At 38.8% G+C, this 24,210-nt stretch overlaps 1 protein-coding gene across 2 annotated transcripts; it reads left to right on the top strand.

Moving 5' to 3' along the window:
• Positions 1 to 3,895: 3,895 nt before the first annotated feature.
• Csta (cystatin A) lies at positions 3,896 to 16,502 on the top strand. 2 transcript variants are annotated; one of them, XM_070030090.1, is made up of 3 exons: positions 3,896 to 4,139; positions 12,853 to 12,954; positions 16,310 to 16,502. In XM_070030090.1, exons 1-3 carry the CDS (start codon positions 4,074 to 4,076, stop codon positions 16,439 to 16,441), a joined length of 300 nt encoding a protein of 99 aa, XP_069886191.1. In that variant the 5' UTR covers positions 3,896 to 4,073; the 3' UTR covers positions 16,442 to 16,502. The 2 variants fall into 2 exon arrangements, with proteins under 2 accessions (XP_069886191.1, XP_069886192.1); XM_070030091.1 differs by lacking the exon at positions 3,896 to 4,139 and adding an exon at positions 9,415 to 9,486.
• Positions 16,503 to 24,210: the final 7,708 nt, after the last annotated feature.

Genomic DNA, 24,210 nt, shown 5'->3' with positions numbered 1-24,210 from the left:
TCCATCACTTCAATGTGACTGCAGCATATGATGGAGAAGACCTATTCCCCTCATGGTGTCCAGGAAGCAAGATGAAAGAAAGAATCACGATCCCAAAGTCCCCTTTAAGGAGTATGAGACTCATAATCTCACTAGACCCTGCCTCATGAAGTTTCCTCCACTTCACTAGGAATGGGCAACAAGCTTTAACAATCCTTTAATATAGGAGCCTTGGAGGGACATTTAAGAGCTAAACTATAATATACACATAAGCATCATGCACACATATACACAATCTGACAGAGAACTCACATTCAGATAATATACAGAACTATCCTGAAAGTACACCCATCCCTTGGTTTCAGTGTGGATGTATTAACAATATTAAAATCAGATGTTCAAGACCTGTATGTAAAATAGCATAGTGCTTGCAGATAACTCATATATAATATATGTACATATGTATATATATATATATATGTATATTTTTAAATAATCTCCAAGTTGTTTATAATACTCACTAGGCTTGAAGTCTATGTGAATAATTATTTTTACATTTATAGAATAATGGTAAGGAGGAAAGTTTCTATATGTTTAATAGTTATTACTTTTTTGAATGTCTTCAAACTGCAATTTGTTGCAGTTGGTTGTAGAACCTGTGAATATGAAAAACTGACTTTACAAAAAATAAAATAAAAAAAGAAGGGAAAAAATCGAATCAGAGGAATGCTATAAAAGAAAATGTCGGGCTGGGAATGTGGCTTAGTGATAGAGTGCTTGCTTAGCATGCATGAAGCACTGGGTTCGATTCCTCAGTACAGCATACACAGAAAAAGCCAGAAGTGGAGCTGTGGCTCAAGTGGAAGAGTACTAGCCTTGAGCAAAAGAAGCTCAGGGACAGAGCCTAGGCCCTGAGTTCAAGCTCCAGGACTGGCAAAAAAAAAAAAAAAAAAAGTCCAAATAGTCAACAAAACACATAAAAATGCTAAAAATTATTGTTCATTAGGGAAATATAAATTAAAATCACAATGAAATACATTAAATATCCATAAGGATGGCTAAATTTAAAAACAAATGTGTCTCACACCTGTAATCCTAACTACTCAGGAGGCTGAGATCTGAGGATTACAGTTTAAATTTCACAGTAATTTTTATGCTTTGTGTTAGCCCGTATATAAGATTAAAAGAAAAGGGAGAAGCATTATACATTTATGATGTTATCTGGTGATACCCAGCTGTTCCAGGTTTGGTACGCGCAAAGTAAGAAAGAAAAGGAAAGAGGATTTTTCTGTTAACATCTTAACCATTTAGGTGAGGCTTCTCTTTAGGATTAGGAATGCTGGGAGGGAATGTTGAGGGAAAGGATTAGGGTGGAGAAGTAATCTTGCTGAAAGGCAAAGGGAGGGTATTGCTAACCACAACCTGAGGCAGTAATGAGGCCCAAGAAATGAGAAAACTCAGAGACAGGTATAGAGAAAAAATAACTTAAGTGGGGACCAGGGGTCCCAAGGTTCACCCCGACTTCCCTCAAGAAAGTATATTTATTTGAGTTCACAAAGGGAAGGTTATCATAGATCCATGCAAAAATAAAGCATCTATACTGACATTACAATCAGTACCAAAACAAAGTTTAGGAGAAACACTAGTTCCCTTATCATTTAGAGACAGGAAACTGCGACCCAGGCGAAGCACAGACGTATATTCTACTTTATCTAACCTACTAGGTCTAGCTCCCAGCCCTTCCAATAAGGCAGAGGGGTGGCATTCCAGTCTCTTAACCCTCTCCAGAGCTGTCTGCTTTAACCTTTCCATGGCTAGCTCTCAGCATTCCAATTTCGACTTCTGTTGAGGCAGGTCCCAACCTTTTACAGGTTTCACAGCTCTGCTTCAAAGTTCCCTACAGGAGGGGAAGTGAAAGAAATTGCTAAGGACAGCTCCCAAAGGAGCAGTCACTGTAATCAAATTTTAAAAAGCTAATCTCTTCTCAGATTAAAAAAAAATGTGAGCAGGATGTAGTGTCATGTGTCAATAATCTCCAATGTGGTGCCAGTCACAAAAAAGATTATGAATTATGTCATAGACCATTCCTTTTACTTGTCCTCTTCCTCCCAGTGTTATTTATATCATTAATTTTACAAGTCTTGTTCTTCCTTGGTCCATTTGCCAACATAAGAACACTTGAATTTTTCCATCATGTTAGTATATTTAACAGCTATCAACCCTGCTTTGGTTGACATGTCAATCAAGAAAAGTCTTCACCAAGCTGACACCACAGTTCCATGCAAGCACGCAGAAGTAGGCTTAGCACTGAACAGGCAAATGCAATAGTCTGAGATGTTGGCAACTTTGTGAATTCCATGTGCTATAACTATGTGGATGAGAGACCTTCAGCTGTTCTGTTGCACTGTTTAGATAGCAGGGTACTATTTGTATTAGCAATATATGCACATGTACTTGTGTATCTATGTATGTAGTTCCACATTTGTATGTATGAAGAATGTCTCTGGAGGATACACAAGAAGAACTGAAGTGGAGTTGGGAGAGATTAGAGAGAACAAGGAAAGGGGTGACATTGATCAAGATGCATTACACTCATAACCTGACATGTACAACTACTTAAAGATAATTAAAAATAACTATAAACAAGGTTTTACAAAGAGCTGTGACCACACCAGCAGTTGTTGGAAAAATTCCTATATTACAACTTGTCAGTTCCTTTTCAACATTTTCATCAGCTGAGTCTATTTCATATTGCCAAAATTGAATAAAGCAATATAAATAAATATCCATACCACATAGCAATTTAGCTGCTGTGTAAGTTGCCTGAAGAAGCTTTCATACAGTGCAAAATATAACCTAGTTCATGTAACCTAGTTTGGGTTGTTCCCTAGGAACAACCCAAATTCTTAGCAAGGTGGGGCTTAGTGTTGAAGTACAGAATAGCATGTAGCAGTTAGAATGAAGACACAGACCCAGCATGGACATAGGAACACTCAAAAACATGTTGGTTAGAAAAAAAGGCATTCTATAGAGTAGGTAATTAGCATACACTGAAAGTGTATAAGTGGGCTAGAAAGATACCAAACACACAATGCTACTTAACCTCTGTGGATGTTAAATAAGGGCCTTGCTGCTTTGCTGGGGAAATGTGGGTAGTGTAAGAGCTTCCTCCAGACCTGTAATATTTCATGGCTTCAAAACAACCACCAAAAAAAAAAAAAAAAAGCAAATAAAACAAGATTTTTAGTTCTGAAGGATAGAAATATAATTTGTTATTTTATTTGCATTTGGTCATATTTCAAATTTTTCTGAACATTAAAAGTGAAGTAAACATATACAGCCAAAACCCTTCACCTAGGTTTCTTTTATTGTCTTTAAAAAGTTAGGGGCTGGGAAGGTGGCTCAGTGGTAGAGTGCTTGCCTTGCATGCATGAGGCCCTGGGTTTGATTCCTCAGTACCACATACACAGAAAAAGCTGGAAGTGCGTGCTATGGCTCAAGTGGTAAAGTGCTAGCCTTGAGCTGAAGAGCTCAGAACAGTGCCCAGGCCCAGAGTTCAAGCTCCATGACCAGCAAAAAAAAAAAAAAAAACCTTAAAATTTACTACTGCGCCCAGAGTTCAAGCTCCATGACCAGCAAAAAAAAAAAAAAAAAAAAAAAAGTTAGATGTACATGGATAAGAACAAGTTTTTTTAAAGTGAATTCTAAGCCTTGGTATTATTACTAAGTATCCCTTAAGAAATTTTTTTTGTTGTTAGGGGTTAAGGTTAAAACCCTTGGAAACTAGTTTTTCATGTGGTATTTCAGATGACTCAAGAGGATGGAATTATTGGCAAAGAGCATGCAGGGAGGAGCCACACCCATTTCTTCATTTCCCCAGCACCTCTTCTTCCCCAGTTCGCTCAGCAAATCTTCTTGGGAGCGGAGGGAGGGGCAGGAAGATTTGCCGTGGGGCATTTATTTTCACAGTACCTCTCTACTATTTTCAGTAGAATAGTCTATAGGTGGAGCTTTGGTACACCTTTTATAAGTCGAGTCTCCACGCTTAGCTGATACACTTCAGTTCTTGTCCAGCAAGGAAGCAAATAGCCAGAATGATTCCTGGGGGCTTGACAGAGGCCAGACCTGCCACTCCAGAAATTCAGGAGATCGCTAATCAGGTGAGTTGAAACATTTCTAGAAAAGGGTAGATTCAAAAATCTCAATGTGACCCTGTGTTAAGAATGTAGGTAAACACGAAAAACAGAGTATCAGGAAATGTGTGGTTTTGTTCAAACTTTTGTACAGCTAAGAAGAACAAAGATGGCCCTCCAATAATCCCAACACTACAAGAGTGATTTTGAAGCTCCAACACACTGCCGTTGTACTGGATCATCTCTAAAGCTTTTACTTAAATGTGTGACTATAAGAATACTTATTTAATTACTTGTGAAGTTTTTCCAGTCTCATTAAATGAAGTGGACATGTAATGAAAGCCTAAGGTGGATAGACTTTGAATGCACAGAAGGGGAACTTTTTTTTAAATGGGTTAAATGAAGTACAATATTATAAAGAGGACCAATTTTAAACTTCTTTCACATTTGCCTAAATAGAGAGCATTTTCATATTTTTTTTAGCAGAGAATAATAAATTAGTAGAGGACAACAAGTAGCATAACCTATGGTAATTCTAGGATGTTATAGGCTGCTAAATTATTTAAATAGAACTCTTGATGTTCCTTGCAAGTTGAGACATTTTTCTAAGTGTTGCTTCATTAGCTATCACCTATACAATAAAAAGTTATGGTTTCACACAGTTTCTAAAAAGAAAATACATATAAATTACCACAATAGGTTTGTAATAGGTTGATTCATGTTCTCACATCATTCTTTCTAGTTCTGTCTCTCTCTCTCTGAAATGTTTCTCTGTGACACGAGAAAAACAGATCTGCATTTTTTGTATGTGCATAGAAAAGATGTGAACCCTTATGTTTAGAGCATGGAAAAGTCTGGAAGGGACTAGATAATAATAATAAGTTAATACTAAATTTAATCCCTATATTAAATTGCTGTTCTCAAGCTTGCTCCGGCATGTAAGTTACCTATTACTCTTGATAAAAAGCTGGTGACTCAGCAGGGCTGGTTGGGCCTGAAATTCTGCATTTCTACCAGCTCTATGCTGCTGCTGCTGCTACCACTACTATCCATGACCTCTCTTGCCTATAAGACCAGAGATCTATGGTATCCCGAGAAGGCCTATTGGCAAGAGAGCATTTGTTTGTTTATTCATTGAACCTGGGAATTGAATCCAGGGCCTTGTGTTTAGTGGGCAAGAGTTCTTTCGCTTGAGCCATGCCCCCAACTCCTGATGGACTTTTAAAAATAAGCCATGAAATACAAGTTGTAAAAAAAATATTTAAGGAAAAATAACCCTTCTGGCCCCATCAGTCTCAAGTGCAACATCTAATTGAAATCAGGTGCATGAAAATGATCTGAAAAAAAATATGCCTACATCATCATCATTTACTCCATTGCCTGAAATCATCCCTGACCCTGAAAAATGCCCCTGAGACTTACTAGGACCAGAGTCATAGAAGCATAGAGAAGAAAAATAGGGGTTCCATATACAGAAGGTACAGAAGATCTTAAATTTCAAAGAGCTTATTTCCTATAGCGCTAGATTTTCTTTTCTTTTTTTGAAATAAGGTCTCAGGTTGATCTTCAATTCTTGTGCTCTGGTGATCCTCCCACCTTAGCCTCTCCAGGAAGTGGGACTACAGATGTGTCCCACTACGACTGTTTAAAATAAGACAGTACCAGAAGAGCTCATTTAGTTAACAATACCATCTGGCAGCTTGATCTTAAATTATAAAATTAAATTTGAAAATGTGTTCTTGCTGTTTATCTGTGGTGCCAACATTTTTGTCAGACAGGTAGATTGAGAAATGGGCTGTAACAATGCTAGTCTTATCCCAGAAAGGAGATTACCCTCCATTCACCCTCTCATTTGACCTTCATAATTCTGGAGCAGGCAGAAAAGGGATTTGTCCAATTATCAGATAAAAAAAAAAATCAAGGCTCTGGGGCTGGGAAAGTGGCTCAGTGGTAGAGTGCTTGCCTTGCATGCATGAGGCCCTGGGTTCAATTCCCCAGCACCACATAAGCAAAAAGAAAAAAGCCGGAAGTGGTGCTGTGGCTCAAGTGGTAGAGCGCTAGCCTTGAGCTGAAGAGCTGAGGGACAGCGCCCAGGCCCAGAGTTCAGGCCCCATGACCGGACCCCCCCCCAAAAAAAAAAATCAAGGCTCAAAATGTCACTTGGCTAAGAAATTAGCCTAAACAGTGCCAATACATAGAAAAGCTTTGTGGGGTAGGAGAAATACAGAGGGGAGACAACAAGGCAAACTTGGCTTCTCTGTGCAACAAATATCAACAAATCTTTTCATGGTAGGATCTGCTACACATCTAGTATTGTGCTATTATAGAAGCTATATAAGGGCTGTGAGATTTGTCCCTGACCTCAAGGAGTTAATAGTATAAAAGTTGGGAAGTCAAGATGTCTAGAATATAATATAAAGCAATACCCAGTTAAGTATTTTGTTATAGTCATGAGTTTGGGACCAAAAAGGGCTTTAGAGAGTGACTAATTGTAATCTCTCACAGGAGATAGCCTTAGGGAACAATTCCCAGTTGAGAACTTGAAGATAGAGTAGTCTGTTTATTAACTAGTTCAGTAAGCACTTTCCCACCAATTATGTCAATTATTTACCTCAAAACAACACTGAGAGGCAGATATTACTGAAAGCCCTTGATTAATTAGGAAATGGGAGCAATTCCTACAAGATGATAGCTTTGGTCAGATCTCCATGCAGAGTCAGGTAAAAGGGTAGGTTTTGGCAATTACATGGCTAGTATGATCTGAAGTGGCTGTGTGTCACTTTATAGCTGTGCTCCTTGAATTTTTTTCTTTTATTATCTTTAAGTAGTTGCACCACAGAGTTTCAATTCCACAAATCAGTTTATAGGAACAATGCACCTTGGCCAATGTTACCCCTTCCATAGTGCTTCTTAAATCTTTTTAGACATTTGTGTTTTTTAAAAAACAAAATTCAAATACTTGTAGAATAGCTGGAGACAATCAGGTTTCTCTGTCTCTTCAGCTGGCCTTCCATTAAAAAATTCTTTGATAAAGAATCCCACTGGGGAGGGAAGAAAAGAAGGAAAAAGGGGCCAGGTGCCAGTGGCTCATGCTTGTAATCCTAGCTGCTCAGGAAGCGGAGATCTGCAGTCCAAAGTCACTCAAGGCAGAAAAGTCTGAGACTCTTATCTCCAATTAGTCACCAAAGAGCTAGAAGTGGAGCTGTAGCTCAAGTGGTAGAGCTAACCAGCCTTCAGCAAAAAAGCCTAGGCCCTGAATTCAAGCCCTAGGATGGGTGCATGCATGCGCGCACGTACACATGCACACACATGCATATAGACATGCACATTCACACACAGAAAAACAAAAGGAAAGATCATTACACAAAGAGGAGAAGGTATCAGAGAAGAGATAACTGTAAGTTGCAGGAACTTGACATCAGAATGAACAGGGGATGTTGAATAAGATCAGAACAAACAGAAAGGTAACTATAGTTGCTTACAATCAAGAAGATTTGAGAATTTTTGAAGGCAGAAAAAGGAATAACAGACCAAATGGATCAGTGTGGCATGAGAAGGATGCTAAAATCAGCTGGGTATGGCATCTACTTGAAAGAAATCCTCTCCCTCTTCCAAGACTCTCTGTATCCATTGAGATCATTATTATATTGGTCTTTCCTACTTTAAGAGACAAATTATGGGGCTGGGAAGGTGGCTCAGTGGTAGAAAGCTTGCCTTTCATGCATGAGGCTCTGGGTTCAATTCCTCAGCACCACATAAGCAAAAAAAAAAAAAAAAAAAAAGCTGGAAGTGGTGCTGTGGCTCAAGCGGTAGAGTGCTACCCTTAAGCTGAAGAGCTGAGGGACAGCGCCCAGACCCAGAGTTCAGGCCCCACGACCGGACCTAAAAAAAAAAAAAAAAGAGTCAAATTATCACCAAGGAAACTAGCTTTGATCACCTCATTCAGAAGATGCTTATATAGACAGCTCAGTGGGAGTTGCAATGGGGGAAGGAGGGCATAAAAATCCCCTGACCTCAGAGAAATTCACAATATAGACAGGAGGCAAGAGACACGTGGAATGAAATAAAAGGCCATACATGGCTCCATCCATAAGAAGTGGTAATAAATACAAAGGACTATTAAATGGATAGTTCCAACAGCAAAAACCTCCAGATTATTGTTACCCTATATGTTAGTACCATTAGTTGAGAATTCTGTTTATGTGAAAAGAAGAAATGTTATAATAATTACTTTTAGAAATAAGGGCTATTATTACTCTTGCAAGTATGCATATACAGCATACATACAGACACATACCCTGACAAATACACAAAGCTGTTTTTTGCTGGCTAGGACGTCACATAACACCTCATCTATACCATCGTGGGTACACCCTGGAGGTTACCATGTCACTGTTCTCACCCTATCTACAAATGTTTGTTTTCCTCTCTGAGCTCAGCCTCCTAGACAATCATCTGTTCCACTGCCCCACCCCCCAAACCTAGCATTCAGCCACACCAGAATTTTCTAGGCACGTACCCTACTGACTTAACAAACATGCCTGGGTTCTCACGGTCTCTTATCCACCATGGGAGGTTTCATCTACTCCTCCACCCTGATCCCATGACCCTGTAAGCTTGGAGATTCCACAAACCCACTTCCTCCTCAGCTCCTCTGCTCCAGGGTAGGAGAACTCTGGTACAGGCAGATGCAAAGCCATGGAAAAAGCTTACCATGGGCTGGGAAGGTGGCTCAGTGGTAGAGCGCTTGACTTGCATGCATGAGGCCCTGGGTTCAATTCCTCAGCACCACATAAGCAAAAAGAAAAAGTCTGGAAGTGGCACTGTGGCTCAAGTGGTAGAGCGCTAGCCCTGAGCTGAAGAGCTGAGGGACAGCGTCCAGGCCCAGAGTTCAGGCCCCACGACAGGACAAAACAAACAAACAAACAAACAAACAAAAGCTTACCATGACAGCACTATGAACTCAGGCCACACAACCGCAGCAGGACCCCATATCCTTTCCACTATGCTTGTGATGCCATTGTAGTGTTAGAAACACAAAGACCCTCTGCCGTCAGAAATAAATAGGGACACAAGACATACAGAAAATTTCATCAAAGCGTGTTACCTCTCTATAGAAGGATGAACTACTATCACTCTCCCCAGAGCTAGGCAGGCACACTAGGCAAGTGTGTGCTCAGTTTTTAATCCTAACCCACGGGGTGATGTTGTCCCTTCTCCTGTTGCTAAGGAGTCAGGCTCACATTATTGTTGTTGTTTTATAATTGGTTACCAGGGTGATGAATTAACATAAGAATGTTCAAAAGCACTCTAGCCATCAGTGAAAGGTTCCTATTGAGAGTACAATGGGATGACTGTCCTTTTGGAGGCAAAGGTACACATCCTTCTTATCATGTCTGGCTGGAAATGGGTCTGAACTGGGAATGGTTACAGTTGGAGGAAGTTGGTAAAGTCTGTGGAAAGTTCCTACTTAAATTTCCACTTAAGGAGGGTCTATTCTTTAAACTCCATTAGAATGGGCATTCTAATGGGTTAATCCTAAACTTGACCTCATAAGCTGGTTACAAACAACACAGATGATACTTACAATTAAAGTCAAGAAGCAAATAATTCCAGGAAATATCAGCACAGAAGAGTGACTGGTTACAAGATGGAGATGTTTTTGTTTGATGGACAAGATTGCTTTTTTCCCCCCACACTAACAACCTGCATGCACCTCCGCTCTCCTGGGTTTCTCAACATCTCCTGTTCCCCTTGGCCCCTCACTTCCTATTTGCTTAGATAATTGCAGATGTTTGGCAAGAAAATCCCCCGGTTTACCTAATAGCCTACTGGATCTCATTGCTCTCTCCAGTCCTAGACTCTGCCCTCCTTTACTCAGCCTTTCCTCTCTCACCAGTGATTTTATTCCTTGAATTTTGGATCCTTTTCCCTAGACTTCTTTCTTTAAAACATACCAGATGACTAACGTTCCCAGACTTGTTCATTAGCCCTACTGTCTTTTCACCCTATAACCCAAATTCTCAGTTCTTATTGTAAAAGTCCCCAAAATTGGTGCTGGTTTAGCGGTAGAGTGCTTGCCTAGCATGCATAAAACCCTGGGTTCAATTCCTCAGTGCCACATAAACAGAAAAAGCCAGAAGTAGATCTGTGGCTCAAATGGTAGAGTGCTAACCTTGAGCAAAAGAAGCTCAGGGACAGTGCCCAGACCCTGAGTTCAAGCCCCAAGACTGGCAAAAAAAGAAAAAAGTTCCCCAAAATATAGCCTATTGCCACTATCATCTTATAACCATTCTCCCCTAAATTATGCACTTCTGAAAAGGTGATGACAGAGTAGGAGATAAACCTGCACATTAAGCGTCAAATCTTCAGAGCCTAGGAAGCAATTAGAACAGCTCAAACAAATCTGGATTGACTGTATTTTACTAGCTGTTTCTCCCTGATAGATTTTTCCTTTGATTGAGGACCAAATAACATACCTACACTGCTTCTTCTAGGACCTCTACCACCCACCTCACATAAGCCCAGCTGAGTGCACAAATGCAGGGTAGATACTGAACATTTATGGGTCAGGACCAGTTTACATATTGAACTTGAGATTCTCTAGCTCCGTTCTCAGAGCTAATTTAGCAGGGCTGGCATCTAAGCTAGTACTAGATATCATTTATAGACAGAACACTGGCCCTTCAAACTCAGGGATTTGCACTCACACTGGTTGTTTTGCTCAAAATTAGAATTCTACTGCTTCAGCTCTACCTCCACTTCTGACAGTTAATTGACAATAAGAATCTCACAGACTTTTTCCCCCCTGACTGGCTTTGCACTGAATTTCTCAGATCTCAACCTCCTACGTAGCTAGGATTATAGACATGAGACATCAGTGCCAGCCAATGTCCACACTTTAATCTTTGAACCTTTGTACATGTTGCATTACAAGACAAAGGGATTTTGTAGATGTGATTAGGTTGAGATTGGAAGATTGTCCTGGATTACCTGGGTGTACCCAATGTAATTACAAGATCTTTATAAGCACAGTACACAAATTCTATATTCTGGTTTATAAGTGTGTTTCTCACAGAGGTTTGGATGAGCAATTCTGAAATTGTTTTGTGGTTATATTAGAACTGGACAAATAAGTAAATTCATTGTGAATACTGGGAACCAGGGTTCATTCTCAATGTTTGAGAAAGAAGTTACAAATGAGGTAAAGGGAAAAGCAAATATATTATGTGATGTTAGATTTTAATTAGAGGAATGTGCACTAAGAGGATATCAGTTTGTGTGGTTCTTACCAACATTACAGAATCCTAACAGCAGTGGAAGTCAGACAAACCCAAATGGAGGCACATTCTACAAGTTAATAGTCTAATATTTTTTTTCAAAGTGTCAAGGACATCAAGGGCAAAGAATGATCAAAGGTTATACATAATATAGGAGATTAAGAAGAAAGGATGTTAAATGTAAAGTAGGATCCTCGGTGGGATCCTAATGCAGAAAAGGAAAATTTGGGGAATGACTGACAAAAAACCCTAATGAGGTTTATAGACCACTTATCTGTATTAGCCCATGTTAATTTCCTGGATGTGATGATTCTACCATGAGTATGTAAAACAGAAACATTAGCGGAAATTGTGAATGTTATAAAGAAATTCAAGGAATTTTTTTCCACCCCCCTCCCTCACTTCCTTCCTTCCTTCCTTCTTTTCCCTTTCCTTTCCTCCAGCCCTATCCCTACCCTCCCTTTCATTTCCCCTCTCTTCTCCCCCTCCCTCTTCTCTCTTTCTTGTGTTTGTATTAGAACTTGAACTCAGGGATTCACAGACTCACTTAGGTTTTTTGTTCAGAGCTGGTACTTTACCACCCTCATTTCTGGCTTTCTGCCAAGAAGGAACCTTGTAGGATTATTTGTTCCAGCTAACTTTAAACTTTGGTCCTCTAGATCTCAGCCTCCTGAAGCATGAGCCACCAGCCACTGGCTTCTTCTTGCAACTTTTAGTGTGAAATGACCTCAAAACAATTTTTTAAAAAATTAGTAGCTAGTCATTGATGGTTCACACCTATTGATCCTAGTAAGTAAAGAGGCTGATCTCTGAGTACTGAGGTTTAGAGCCAGCCTGGGCAGAGAAATTCATGAGACTCCTACCTCCCAATAACCAGTAGGGAGCCAGAAATGGAACTGTGGCTCAAGTGGCAGTGTGCTATCCATGAGCAAAAAACCCAAGCAAAAGAACAAAGCCCTGAGTTCAAGACCCAATAATGCAAACAATTAAATAGTAATTATTACTTTTGCTAATCAAAGATATATATATATGTCTAATTTGTTTCATATTTATCAAACTGTGACTATATTGCAATACCACACAGAGTTGAGGTTAATTCCTCCTCTAAATGTTTCATCTTGAAATACTGTTTTCTACTGAAAACAGCTCATAGATATCATTACTATCTTGGAGGACTTTTAGGAATATCTTTTTTTTTTTTTTTGTCGGTGGTGGGGCTTGAACTCTGGGCCTGAGCGCTGTCCCTCAGCTTTTCAGCTCAAGGCTAGTGCTCTACCACTTGAACTACAGCGCCACTTCCACTTTTAGAAATATCTTATTTACAGAATGTAAGTCACAGAGTTCAATATAACCTTTAAAATTATTATATGATGAGCATATGTACAAAAGGAGTTTTATTGTGTTTTTGCATGGCCACCACTACACTTTAAATAATTTGTTTTCTATTTTCTTCTTTCCAGGTTAAACAACAACTTGAAGAAAAAACAAATGAGACTTATGAGGAATTTGAAGCTGTAGAGTATAAAAGTCAGGTTGTTGCTGGAACTATTTTCTACATTAAGGTTAGAGTTCCACATCAAGTTTTGTGCTCAAAGATACTGTAATTTGTCATTTGGTGTAATGGTTATTCTTTCTTTTACTCTATACTGTGTTCCTTCTAGATGGCTTAAGTTAAAATGTTACCACCTTTCAAGTGGTAGAATCAAATTTGGCAGATGTTATTTTATACTATTTGTTTGTGAGTTTAGAAAGCTTTTTTATTTTCTTTTGGAGGACAGAACTTAGGACCTTGTGCTTGATAGGTAAGCATTCTACCACTTACTGTACCCTCCCTCTCTTCCTTCCTTCCTTTTACTTTCTCTTCTTCCTGTACTTCCTTCCCCCTCCTCCCTCTCTCTCGGCATAGAATCTCACTATATAGCACCAATCATGGTTTCAAACCCATGATCTATGGGCCTCAGCCTCTAGAATACTGAATTTATAAGGGGTATTGCATGCACAACCATAGCCAACATCCAAAAGCACTTTTCTGTTGATTTTTAGGTGAATTTCTAAAAATTGTGTAGAAGCTTTCATGGCACTCCAGGACATGCTTGGTTTGTGGCTGCTTTGTATGTAAGGTGGAAGAATAATAATCGCAGCTGAAGGTGTGAGGCTGGGCCAGATGATGTCTTGAATTTAAAGAATAACTTAAAGTCAGCCACCAAGGACTCATGCCTGTAATCCTAGCTACTCAGGAGGCTGAGATCTGAGGATCAGAGTTCAAAGCCCACCTAGGCAGGAAAGTCTGTGAGGCTCTTATCTCCAAGAAACCACCAGAAACCTGGAAGTGGCATTCTGGCTCAAATGGTAGAGTGCTCGCCGTGAGCTGAAGAGCTGAGGGACAGCATGCAGGCCCAGAGTTCAAGCCCCATGACCAACAACAACAACAAAAATAATGACAAGTCATGAACTGAGAAAATAATTCAAACAACTTTTTGTCCTTTAAATAAGTATTATGATTAGTATAATTTAAATAATTAGTTTTACAACTCAAGTAGATCCGACTCATGGCACTTATAGTTCAAAGCAGTGGAGTACTTAAATTTTTTACAGTCCATTTTATAGGTATATAAAAAATTGCTGATGCACTAAACTAGTTCAAATTGAAAAAGGTATCTTTGATGTTCGATAGAGTTTTGAGGGACAGTCAATTCAACAATTCAAGTATAGATAATTGTGGGGGGTCATTATCATTCTTATGTATTGAATAGATGACAGTTCTGTGTTTAAAAAATAATAACATATTCACCTGTATTTGCCTACTCTTTGTTTTTTTTGTTTTTATTTTTTTACAATTTGACCAGGATACAATGTAGTTTCTTTCTCCTTAATAAGTAATTAACCACGTAAGATGTACATTCTTAAATGTATTCAGGAAAAATAGATAAGTAGAGCTACGTAGCTCTGTATGCAAAAGTTGCGATACTGAGTTAGGCAGTGGATCATCAGTTCAGTCTTAGCAATTTTGAGTTCCTGGTCCAGGGAAGACACATGTGAATGAGAGCCAGAAGTACCTTCAGAAGGTAATGGCATCATTTCCTTCTTTCACAATCTGTCTTCACAGATAGGAAAGTCTTCCTGGATCATTCAAGACAGGAAATGTTCCATAAAAATTGAGGTCATTTTAGTAATTTTTAAATTATCCAAATGCATACATTTCACATATTAAGTTCTGCACACATCACTTCGAAAGCTCATCAGGAAACAGCCTTGAAAATTTCCTGCTTTGACGACTCTGTTGCCCTGTCCAGTGCTCCCTTTCCCCTTTTCTGCCCTCAAAAGTTTTCTCCTGGGTTCCAACCACTAACCCCAGTTGCCTCTCTCCTTACTTCATGCAGTCTGGGCTATCACTTCCTCTGCTCTGGAGCCACTATCCAGATTTAAGGTCTGAGTAATGTAACCTTCTCTATCTGTCATGAATGGAAAAACCACAGGCCTTGCTTTCTGACTCTGTTCAACTTGTTCTACTGTCAAAACCTGTGTGTTTAAAGGTCTTCACTATGTTTTAATCCCCTAACCTGCCTAATGGGGATAACACTCTGCTGAGCACTTACATCATGCCAGGGACTGTTCTAAAAGCTAGACATGGTCTTCCTCATTTAATACCCACCCCCCAAAAAGCTATGAGACAAATAAAGTGACATCTATTGTGTTACTGATGAGAAAATCAGGCCCTGGGAGGATGAAGTAACCAACAGGGGTCACACAACATTACAAACAGAGCTAGAATTCAGATCCACAGCATGAGCTGTAGTGTCTCTAATAATGTTTGTAAAGGTTGATGCTGTCTCAGGTAAAAAATAAGTACTTGTACAAGTTATATTATAGAGTAAAAAGAACCATAGATGTTGATCCAGGTACATCTGTAATTCTGGCACTCAGGAGGCTTAGCCAGTTTGAGGCTAGCCTGCCTGAGCTACATGGTAAGGCCACAAGTAAGTAAGTAAGTAAGTAAGTAAGTAAGTAAGTAAGTAAGTAAGTAAGTAAGTAAGTAAATAACAGATGTTGGAACAATCTCTGTTCTAATTTTGGCTCTACCATTTACTGGTTGAGAGATTTGTAGAATAGAGATTTGTTCATTTCCATTAGTCTGCTTCTATATATTAAAAACGGATAGCTTCACTTTTCTTCAGGCCTACAATAAAAAATCAGGATAGTAGAATATTTAACATGCTTACCATAATGTCATAGTATCATAGTAAACACACAAATGGCACTAACAAAGGGACATCAGAGCACAATGAATATCATAATATAATAACGCTTCATTGTCTTCACCACTAATCGAATTCTTACTATGTATACATAGAAATTAGATATTTTCAATACTAATGACACTAAAACTCCCTTTACTTTACAGAATGCTCCTGCCCCAGGTCAGTCTTCAAATGCTTAAAGGGCATTTATAAAGTAGGTTTTCATATAGTATAGGTTTATGAACAATGCATCCTAAATCTTGTAAAAGATTTTCTGAAGAAAATCAATTGTGGTTTTCTTCTATACCCCTGTAATGCAAACAGTCTCAATTTGTCATCCAGAAAACAGAATCACCACAAACACATGCTGCCATAGTAGTATCAGAGTGTTTGTACTTCATGCTTCTATAAAAATAGGATGCAACTGTCATTTGTCCCCATGTTATAATTAACAAAATGAAAAAAAAAATAGTTTAGAACGTATCAATTCTGCCCTGCCATTGGCTTACCCTTTCTTTTGTAAAATAAGGTAGTGGGTCTATAAAAGACCAGCCTAAAATTGCTTCTGTAGATATGGACATGCTTATCCAGAAAGGTAGCAGAATCTTTATAGGCCTGTAGCTCTTTCATTTGATGCAGGTCCAAATAAATAAATTGTCTTTTTCTTAATATATTTCAGATGCGAGTAGGTGATGGACGTTATACTCACATAAAAGTATTCAGAAGTCTTCCTGGACAAAATGAGGGTTTGAAACTTGTTGCTTATCAGACTGATAAAAGTAAGGAGGATGAACTGACTGCCTTTAATTGAACATTCTACAAGTGGTCTGATTTCTTTCATTGGCTGCTGATTAATGATCCTTGTTAATAGAAGCAACCATCAATAAAGAAGTACTTCTCTTTAAATGATTTCTCCAACTATTTCTCATTCATTATATTGAATGGAAATGATCATTCCTTTATCAGAATCACTGTTGTTGGTTTAGGGTAAAAATTCTGGGCAAACTGATGTCAATTGGAAACTTCATAAAAGCTAGTCATTAAAGCAAATGGGACAGAACTTGAGGGAAACCCGTGAAAGTGCACAGTGGAGCTCACTAGACATTGGTTAAAGTGAATTACACAACTTTTGTGGGTGGAGAAGGGAAGGAGGGCCTGGGAGAAAGTGACAGAAGACATTGTAGGAAAGGAAATGAACTTATTACCTGACTTATTACTCACTGTAATCTCCCTGTACATCACCTTTACAATAACAATAAAGTAAATTTTTAAAAAGTTTAAAAAGCAAATGGCTAGAAGATGGGACTGCTACAGCACTAGCACAGGTGAGCCAGATCATGGGCTATCAATGGAAGTAATCTCCCTGTTTTCTGTGGGTGCTCAGAGATGGATATTCTATCTCCACTTTTTTTTTTTTTTTTGGTTGGTGGTGGGGCCTGAACTCTGGGCCTGGGCGCTGTCCCTCAGCATTTCAGCTCAAGGCTAGTGATCTACAACTGAGCTACCTTCTCAGCCCCGCCTTCATATTTTAAAGTTAAATCTGGTATCTTACATATATCGGGTGTTTTACACACACACACACACACACACACACACACACACACACACACACATACACACACACACACTATGAAAAAAATGTTAAACACAGAAAAAAAAACTTTTTCCCCAGACATTTGAAAGTCAACTACTTACAATGATTCCTAATTACCAACAAATATTTACAATATTACTCATTGGCAAATCAAATATATTCTCTTGTATAGATAAAATATAATCATCAAAAGAAGAAAATTAACACTGATGCTCTGCCTCTACCTACTTTGCAGATAGCATTCAAATTCCCCCAGTTAGAAGCTTCCTATATGTGGTGCCCTGGAGGAGAGAAGTCAGGGATGGACAGACTGTATTCCTGAAAGAGAAAGAACATCAAGGAACATGCAAGATGTGAAAAACATAGGGAAACAGAAGGGCTATTCAGAGAAAAGTAGGAAACCCTGAAGCCTCCACACTAATCCTGTTTCCCCAGGAGTGTAGGGGTGGGGGTTAAAAATCCAGTCACAAGGTTAAGTCAGGTATCTTGAAAACAGACTGACAGTCTTAGGTTCAGAATAAATTCAGTTCTCTCAAATCTTAAGCCCCCTTTGGAATTTGGTGTGATAGTGACTCTTCCTACAAGGCAAGCCAGCATTGGAAGAAAAACACATTTTGATAGTCTCCATATCAGAGACCTATTGCCAGGTGCAATCTTGAGAGAGGATTATAAACTGGGGCTAATCTACTTTGGGGACCTAAAAACAAGGAACAATTGCAAGCTAGGTAGCCTGGAGATACTTCACCATAGTGTTTGAGTGGGGAATATCAAGAAGAGGTAAGCATGGAAAGAGTGGGGATCAAACATGGATTGCTGAGAAGTTTAAGTACCTGGAAGCACCATCTATGAAAAGCAGAGTGGTTTGCTGACCTGAACTCTGTGGTAATAAGTGAGTCTCATCAAGTGAGGATCACCACAAAGACCAAAATCTCTCAGCCAAGTTCAATCCTATGACTACTAGATTGTCTAGCATCTGAGCTAACTCTGAGCTGAGTGTAGTTTGCTGCTGGGTGAGACTAAGAGCTTTTACACAGGTCCAGTGGATAGCTCTGGCCACGGAGCCTTTGATTCCATAGTTGTTCTCCTCTAGTATTGATCCTCCCCTCTCATATACACGTGTGGCTTGGGTGTTTGCCACCCTGGGGTACAGAAAGTGGGAGGTCCTGGAGACAGCAATGGCTCTGGGTATGCAAAGAAAGGAAGTTTCTAAAGCAAATGTAATTATGAAGCTGAGAAATGACACAACCAGCTTGACCCACAGCCTACATAGAACACCAGCCAAAACAGAGTTACCATTACAGAAGTTTGCTTTCTCATCTCTGACTAGTACTGAAGATTAAATCTTCAAATCCTTTAAATGAGGCCAGAAGAAATATCCATATCAACAGATACACTTGTAATACATGTACATAAGAAATATTATAAAGGTAAGATGACTCCTCCAAAAAGCTCATAAGTCCTCAATAAGGAATCCAAAGATAATGGAATGGCTGAAATGCAAGATAAAGAATTCAAAAGTCTACTTTAAAGAAATGAGCAATGACTTCAAAAATGATTCAAACATGAAGTCCATTTAAAACCTGGCAGAGAAAGCCAGTGACATGACTCAGAAATTACTTTAAAAAATGAGATACAGAAACAAAACAATAAAACAAATAGAAATGTTATAAATTAAAAACCCTATAAATCAAATAAAAATACAATGGAAAGTATTACCATAGATCACATCAAGAAGAAAGAATATCAGGGACTGAAGACAAAGTTAAGGAAATATTACATCCAGACACCACCACCACCAACAAAAAAAGTCTCCACAACTTTCAAGAAAGCTGGGACATAATCAAGAGACCAAACCTAAGAATTCTTAAGACAGAAAAAGAAATTGATATACTAAAGGCATATAAAACAAATTCAAGGAAATTATAGCAAAAAAATTCCACACCTAGGAAAAGACATAGACATCCAAGTACAAAGGCACTGAAACCCCAAATAGACATGACCAGAAAAAATTTTTTCCACATCACATTGTACTAAAATGCCAAAGCTGCAAAAGAGTAATACCAATATACATACAAAGGTAGACTTTTTAAGAAAAACTCAAGCCAGGAAAGCATTGAACAATGTTTGAAGCTCTAAATGCAAATGACTGTCAACCAAGATGACTACATTCCTGACCAAGTTATCAATGGGGAAATTAAGACCTTAAAAAGGAAAGAAGGAAATCTCTAGCTGTGAGTTTCTATATTAAAAAAAAAAAAAATCTGAGAGTTCTCAAGTAATAACCTAATGATGAACTCAGGGTCTTAGAAAAATAAAAGCCAAACCTAAAATTAGTAGATGTAAAGAAATAATGACTAGGGCCGATTTTAAGAGTGAAAACTAAAAGAACACTAGAAGAATCATTATCTTTTCTTTGATAAACAAAATTGACAAACTCTTAGCCAAATGAAGCAAAAGAAAGAGGAAGTCCATGGGCTGGGAAGGTGGCTCAGTGGTAGAGCTCTTGCCTTGCATGCATGAGGCCCTGGGTTTGATTCCTCAGCACCACATATGCAAAAAGAAAAAAGCCGGAAGTGGCGCTGTGGCTCAAGTGGTAGAGCGCGCTAGCCTTGAGCTGAAGAGCTGAGGGACAGTGCCCAGGCCGAGTTCAGGCCTCACGACTGGATAAAAAAAAAAAAAAAAAAAGAAAGAGGAAGTCTATGTTGTAGCCCCCACTTGTAATTCTAGCTATTCAGGCTGTGAAGATTGGGAAGACAAGTGGTTAGAGGGGTATACATTTACAAGTCTATCTCAATCAATAAAAACTTGGGTGTGCTGATGTCAGTGAAAAGAGTAAACTCAGCATGAGTTCAAAGGCAGTACTGGGTCTTCTCTAGGAGCAGAATTGGTAGTAAATGGTAATGGTAGTAAACACAGTACAATGAAGAGAGTGGTGAGGTGGGAAATCAGTACAAGCCAGAGAAAGAACTTCATAAGCCACTTTAGTTTACTAGTGAGAAAAAACAATTTGACCCATAACAACTCTTACTAATCATATCAACGGATCTCCTCTTATCTCCCAGTGCATTAGGAAGTACATAAAGTCATCTAGGTCAAGTCTTTTCCCCTTATAGACTAGTGCCCTCACCTGGCCACTACATTTAGAAGCTGACAGATGTTTTTGCTCAAACCTTTTGCTACCTTAAGTCTTCCCTCCAAATAATTGTGGGAGATAAAATTACACTTGTGTGGGAAATGCTGATGTAATTTTTAAATTTCATTATTTTTCAATGTATATAGTCAGCATGTATTTTAGTAGGTCAAATTAATGAGGGTACTTTATAAGGCTAAGGATACAGATAAACCACAAGTAACCTATGTAATAATCTCAACATGTTTGATTAGATCACCTAACTCTGGGCAGACATCCTTTTTTTTTTTTTTTTATTAAAGTAAGACCTCCACATTTGACAAGTATCATTTACAAGTAAATCTTGATCATTGGGACAAAACCAAACTACTGAGAGAACAATAGTACATTATCACTCCATTTGTCCATTAATATCTTAGGAGCAAAACTTACAAACAAGAATGACTTGTTACAAAAACTACATTTTAGCTGGATGCTGGTTGATTATGCCTGTAATCCTAGCAACTCAGGAGGCTGAGATCTGAGGATTGTGGTTCAAAGCCATCCTGGGCAATAAACCACTTAGAAAACTGGAAGTGGTGCAGTGGCTCAAGTGGTAGTGGTAGCCTTGAGCTGAAGAGCTGAGGGACAGTGTTCAGGCCCAGAGTTCAATCCCCATGACCAACAATAAAAATGAAACAACAAAAAAAACCACAACCCTACATTACTGTACTTTCTTGGTAACTTCAATCTCTAGCTGAATTGTTTTTTTCTAAAGCAATAGCATTATAATGTCCTTTAGTCAGTTGATGTTTTGGAACCCTCCATGCACATTTCTCACTTCTCTACCTTACAAAGATCTTCATCATATTTTACCCTTATAACTTAATTTTTTGCTACTGTCATTCTCATCAAATGTAAGCTCTTTGAGAACAGGCATTTTTGTTTTATTGTCTTAATGGAAGTAAACACTGCCCAGAATATGTAAGACATTCAAACATTTGTAAAAAGAACTTACAAATGTTTTATTACATTATAGGTATTTCTTCATATACTTGGTTTCGTTGAGTATGTTTCTATGTGCCTAAATCCTATCCTTCAAACAAAAGCAAATTGTTTTAAAGCAGTAATTGCATACAATTCTCTCAGCAGGCAAATCAACTTTCTAGAGCAATGTGCCTTTCTTCAAATCTGTGGCTTTAGATGCTATTCATCACAAGCTAAATGTATTAATTTATACTGATTCATTTCACACTACCATCATCTACACGACTGTCATAGTCTGTTACAGTATGATTCAGGTATTCTAATATAATTGGATTTGCTAGATAGTATTATGACCAACATAGCCAAAATTCTGAAAAGACCATTATAGTCCTTCCCAAGGATCTGAGGAATGGCTAGGAAAATGTTGCTTTACTTTCATTCTTGCATCCATCTTTCCAACTTACTCCATATAAAAATCATTACACATTAGCTCTATAGAAAAAATTTTTTTTACTACTTATCCTTAAGAAAATTTGCTTATTAAGAAGCCTAGATTATAATCTCCACATAAGTTTTTCCTCTGTAGTGATAGATATTTTCAAACCAGGGCCTTGCATACATGCTAGACAAGTACTCTGGCACTGAGCTATACCTCCAGCTCATACATTGTTTTGCCTATCACTATCCTACTAGTTGACCATAGTAAATATTCCGGTTTTATGAATCAGGGACATTATGACTGTACAGCTCATTCTAAGTACATACTTTGGCAAAGGTGAATGTAATGAAGACCGGAAACCCAACTGGTCAATCAAGTGGGCCAGAGCTAGGTGACTCATGTTTAGATCATTACAGCAGACAGGATCCTAAGTTTGCTCATTAAGATCCCTCAAACTGTGAATGAGACATCACATTGTAATTTAAAAAGTGATTTGTCACGGGGCACCAGTGGTTCATGCCTGTAATCCTTGCTACTCAGGAGGCTGAGATCTGAGGATCTCAGTTCAAAGCCAGCCCGGGCAGGAACATCCATGAGACTCGTATCTCCAATTAACCACCAGAAAACCAGAAGTGGCGCTGTGGCTCAAGTGGTAGTGTGCTAGCCTTGAGCTGAAGAGCTGAAGAATAGCACCTAGGCAGAGTTCAAGCCCCACAAGTAAAAAAAAAAGTAATTTTCAGATATAGCTAAGATTATTTTAAAAAAAAATTCATGGAGTCAATTGAAAGTATCATTGGGATAGATTTCATTTATCCAAAAACAAGCCAGAAATTCCCAACTCATCAACTCATCTTGGGATTTGAGGCCACTGTTAACTTGAAAAAGGAAGCAGCACCACTGAGAGGTGCCTAACAGCCAGCAAGATGAGTGACCTTACTTCTACATTTCATGATTTAAATTCTGTGAGCAAACTCACTGAGCTGGAAAGCACATTTCCCCCCACTCTGGTTTTTGGCTTGATTTCAGGCCTATAACCCTAAACAAATAATCCAGTCAAGTCTACCTGGACTTAGGACCTAAAAAGCTGTGAAATAACCAAATGGGTATAATATTAACTAGTTAAGTTTGTGGTGATCTGTTAGTAGGAAGAGAACACTAATATAAGCATTTAGAAAATGTTTTCTTCAATGACCAAATCCTGAAATAAGCTTTTGTTAGTTGTGGGGCTTAAGCTCTGGGCCTGGGTGCTGTCCCTTCAGCTCACTGCACTTAGCTACAGTGACACTTCCGGTTTTCTGGTGGTTAATTGGAGATAAGTCTCACAGACTTTGCTACGGGGGCTGGCTTTGAATCTTGATCTTCAGATCTCAGACTACTGAGTAGCTAAGATTACAGGAATGAGCTACCAGTGCCTGGCCAGCAATTGTTTTTAAATCAACTTACTCACTATCATTATGCCCTGCTTCCCTCTCTTCCTTTTCTGAGTTTTACTGATTCCTTTTTCAGTGTTTATTAAAACTGTCCAGAAAAAAAGTTGTTTTTATGTATCTGAAAGCAAGATAAATGAAAGTACTAAGAGAACACTTCCTTGCATAGTGTCTCCACCTTACAGAAATGCCCTTTAATAATAAACCAGAATAAAAGGATAAACTTGCTAAGTGTTGTGGGAAACACCTATAATCCTAGCACTTGGGTAGTAGAGGCAGATCCCAGGGCTCAAGGCCAGCCTAGGCCATATAATAAGTAGTAAGTTTCAGACCAGCCTAGAATACCCAGTAAGACACTGTCTCGAAACGAAACAAACAAAACCTCACTAAAACAATTAAACAACAAAAGTAAAAACTCTCAAAAAACTCAAATTCATCCATGACCAATGGCCAATAAAAGGTCCATATCCATACAAATAAATTTGTAGAGGTCAAAAACTGTAATATAGATATTGAAATTATGTGCCAATTTTCTTTTTTTTTTTTTTTTTGGTCGGTCGTGGGGCTTGAACTCTGGGCTTGGGCGCTGTCCCTCAGCTCTTCAGCTCAAGGCGAGCGCTCTACCACTTGAGCTACAGCGCCACTTCCGGTTTTCTGGTGGTTTATTGGAGATAGGAGTCTCAAGGTCTCTCTTGCCCGGGCTGGCTTTGAACCGTGATCCTCAGATCTCAGCCTCCTGAGTAGCTAGGATTACAGGCGTGAGCCACCAGCGCCCGGCTACCAATTTTCTTTTTAATAATTCTTTTTTTTTTTTTTTTTTGCCAGTCCTGGGGCTTAAACTCAAGGCCTGGGCACTGTCCTTGAGCTTCGTTTTGCTCAAGGTTAGACCACAGAGCCACTTCTGTTGGTTTTTTTTTTGTTTATGTGGTTCTGAGGAATCAAATCCAGGGCTGCATGTACTCTAGGTAATCATTCTACCACTAAGTCATATTCTCAGCCCATGGTGACAATTTTTCTTATAAGA

Source organism: Dipodomys merriami, unplaced genomic scaffold (genome assembly GCF_024711535.1).
Source record: "Dipodomys merriami isolate MVZ:Mamm:240054 unplaced genomic scaffold, mDipMer1.0.p SCAF_2, whole genome shotgun sequence".
NCBI lineage: Eukaryota > Metazoa > Chordata > Mammalia > Rodentia > Heteromyidae > Dipodomys > Dipodomys merriami.
The sequence above is the reverse complement of the archived record's forward strand: the minus strand, read 5'-3'. Positions and strand labels throughout refer to the sequence as shown.